The following is a 3737-nucleotide window of genomic DNA, read 5'->3' on the forward strand; positions in this document are numbered from 1 at the left end:
CTCTAGTCTGGTTCTTTTTTCTCAGGATGGATTTGGCTATTCAGAGTCTCTTGTACTTCCATACAAATCTGATGATTTCTTGTTCTGTTTCTTTAAAAAATGCTGGTGGGATTTTGATGGGGATTGCATTCAATCTGTATAGTGCTTTAGAGTAATATGGTCATTTTGACTAAGTTGATTCTGCAACCCAAGAACTCGGAATATCTTTCCATTTCTTTGTATCTTCTTCGGTTTCTTTTAATAGGATCTTATAGTTTTCATTATATAGGTCCTTCACATGTTTTGTTAAATTAATTCCTAGGTATTTTATCCTTTTTGGTGCAATCGCAAAAGGAATTTTTTTTTTTACTTCTTTTTCTGACACTTCATTATTAGTATAGAAACGCTATGGATTTTTGAACATCGATTTTGTAACCAGAGACTTTACTGTATTTGCTTATTGTTTCTAGTAGTGTTCTTGTGGAGTCTTTAGGGTTTTCTCTATAGAGAATCACGTCATCTGTAAATAGTGACAGTTTGATGACTTCATTTCCTGTTTGGATAGGCTCTGTTTTTAAACAGTTTTTATATACTAGGTACTGTTCTAGTGTTTTACATGTATTAACACATTTTATTATCAAAAAAGCTCTGTGAAGGTTCAAACTGAAGAACCATATCTGAAATCCAAAAGTTATTAATGGCTGTTTATCAATGCTATAGCATTTATTACAAAACTAAAAGAAATCCAACTTATGAATCTGAAATGACCATTAGTGTATATTATTGTCCATAGCCAACCAGCTGCTGGGAGGGAACATTGGGAAAAGTCACATTTGCCTTCAGTGATTCCTAAACTCGCTTACCAATTTCTTTTCATTCTCCATTTAGAGCATGTTCCCCTTGCTTTTGCCCTTCATCTCATAAATGTAAAAATATGATGAAGTTTATTCCGTATAGTGGTCATTTAAATTCATTCATCTGAAATGTATATGCAATATTTTGATGAAAAGTGAAACCTGTTTTGGGAGTTATGGGGGATAGAAAGAAAAATGTAATCTCTTGGGAAGTATAATGCTTATTTATTACTTGGACATTTTTCCTTGTTAGTTTTGATTACGAAGATGCAGGCTACCAGACTGCAGAACTTGTAAAAATGGATATTCTACTGAATGGAAATATTGTAGAGGAGCTAGTAACTGTTGTACACAAGTAAGTTGAATATAAATTAATCATGTAATGTGAAACCAACTACTTTTAACATTTTTATATAATTATTAATTGCTAATTTTTGACTGCTATATTTTGAAAACTTAAAAGATAATTAAATTTCCCTCTACTAATATTTCCTTCCATTCTTTTTTCATTCTTCTCTTTCCAAACTGTTAAAATGTTAAAGGGAGATTGGAAGTACAGTAGTCAGAAAGAATAGCATCATAGGAAGAAAGGTTTCCCTTACCAGGCAAGACAAAGTAAAAGAAAATGTTTTTAAAACTTTATGACATTTAGAATTGAGAACAAAAAGTTTATAAGCTTCATAAAAAAAAAAAAAATTATAGTAATAAAAATGAAATCCTGAATGTTCAAGAAATAGATTGGTTAAAATAAATTATAGAGCACTCATATTTATTATTTTAAGCCATTAAAACTATATTATAGAGTAATAGTGACATAAAAATGCCTATTAAATAAAAAAGTAGAATATGTACATACTGTAATCCAAAGTATAAAAAAATTATATAGAAAAATATAATGGTGTATGTTTAACAGAAACTTTTTATAATGTTTAACAATGGTTTCTTATGGGCGAAGGGAAGGGCATCAGGAGTGGTTTTTATTCTCTAATGTATGTTTTTCTCTATTGTCTGTAATAGATTGAATGTTATTTTTGCAATTAGAAAAGTCATATATGATTCAGAGAGTGATGTTTATAATAAACATTCCTTAAGGAATCACCTTTACATTGTTATGCATATGGACTAGAAAGTTACTTAAACATTCTAATTTAGCATATGCAAATAGTTGCATTTTCTGTTTCAGAGACAAAGCACACTCAGTTGGCAAAGCGATATGTGAACGTCTGAAAGATTCTCTTCCCAGGCAGCTGTTTGAGATAGCAATTCAAGCTGCTATTGGAAGTAAAATCATTGCAAGAGAAACGTAAGTTGAAATTCATTTTATTTCAGATTGGTTTAAGAAATGATATAACTAGAAAATGAAATATTGAAAGATTTAACTTAACATTGGCCTAAGCTTTACTACTACTTGTAGAAACATTAATCTTACTCTTAATTCTATTAACTTAAGTGATGACTATTACTTTTAATTACTTATTTAACACTTCGAGTGATATTATTTATGATTATTAATAGAATGTATATGGGTTTGAGGAATTGCTGTATTTCTACTAGTTTTATTGAATGACTGCTGAATTTCTTGGGTAAGTACCTTTTGTAAAGTTCTATGGTTTTATCCCTTCAGGTAGATGGTTATAAGCTAATAAGAACAGAAACTAAAAAAGTTTTGGAGATATTCTTATAAATAATAAAACTAAGTTATGATTTTTTACTCGAAGCATTTAATATCACTTCCTCAGAGCTAGTCAGGTTGTAACTCTGAGAGAAGAATGCTAACATGGTAAGCTTTTGCATTCTAGATTAAGGACCTCACATATGATATAGACATGGAAGATAGGCTAATTTGTTTAGAAAACTGGTCTTTTTTATGTTTCTTGATACATGATGTATATAAATCAGAACATCAAATAAGCTGCTGTACTAATAAGTGCAGGAAGTATCTCACAGCATTTCCTATTTCCTTACCTTCATTGTCTTAATACTTCTTGGAAATCAGAAGTGTCTCTTCAGTTGAAAGTTGCTATTCATTTCTAGTTTAACACAAACCTAAAGTATCAGTAGTAAAGTCTTGGAATAAATCATTTTTATAAAGTCTTGGAATAAATTTTATGCCTATATTTGCAATAAATTTAATTCTCTAATACCATTTTACTTTAGTCGAGTTATTTTGTATTTCATGAATACCCAGAGATTAAGCAGAATGGAGTTGATAACCTAGGAGCATCTTAGAAAGTGCAGTTTAAAACAGCAAATGTAATTGTGTTGAAGTAGAGAATACCATAAAGAAAAGAGGATAATTTTATATCTTCTTATGGAATACATAAAAGCGGAGCTATTTTCAAATTTCTTATCCTTCACAATTTTCAATAAACATTATAGAAATAGGTTAATTTATAACTGTTTGTGTGGATACATTAAAATTATTTAGTTTACCTTGAAGTTGTTTTTATAAAAGTAATATATTATTCTTTATATTCCTAGTCACTGTTGACCCACATTAGGTAGTTAGTAATTAAGATTACAATGATTTTTAATTAATTTTTACAAGTTGCAGTTGTTAGTGATAGTAGTTTTTAAGTTGAACCAGAAATGACCTTCTGTAATTCTTGTAATCAAAGTCACACCATGCTTGAATCTGGCCTCATCAGGACTACCCACAAGACTTGACCTTCTTATTCTTAATAAAATATATTCATGTTGAATTTTCTGTTTTATCTCAAAATACATTAAGATAAAATACTAGAGTATTCGAGCTACTTAATTATTTGCTTATGGCAGTTTTTTAAGTTTACTTATTTTAATTAGTTTCAAGTATACAGTACATTGGTTAGACATCTATATAGTTCAAAAAATGATCCCCCCAATTGCTCCCTCTTCCCCTGAACCTCCACCTAGCCACCGTAT

At 29.7% G+C, this 3737-nt stretch overlaps 1 protein-coding gene across 2 annotated transcripts in view; it reads left to right on the forward strand.

Moving 5' to 3' along the window:
* Window positions 1-3737, forward strand: part of GUF1 (GUF1 homolog, GTPase) — a 25014-nt gene that overhangs the window by 16540 nt on the left and 4737 nt on the right. For both annotated transcript variants that reach the window (XM_011362801.2, XM_011362802.2), the window contains exons 14-15: window positions 1087-1188; window positions 2017-2136. In XM_011362801.2, coding sequence (XP_011361103.1) covers window positions 1087-1188; window positions 2017-2136 — 222 coding nt within the window. The remainder of the gene's footprint in view (window positions 1-1086; window positions 1189-2016; window positions 2137-3737) is intronic.

The sequence above is a fragment of the Pteropus vampyrus genome, unplaced genomic scaffold (genome assembly GCF_000151845.1).
Source record: "Pteropus vampyrus isolate Shadow unplaced genomic scaffold, Pvam_2.0 Scaffold79, whole genome shotgun sequence".
NCBI classification, from domain to species: Eukaryota; Metazoa; Chordata; class Mammalia; order Chiroptera; family Pteropodidae; genus Pteropus; species Pteropus vampyrus.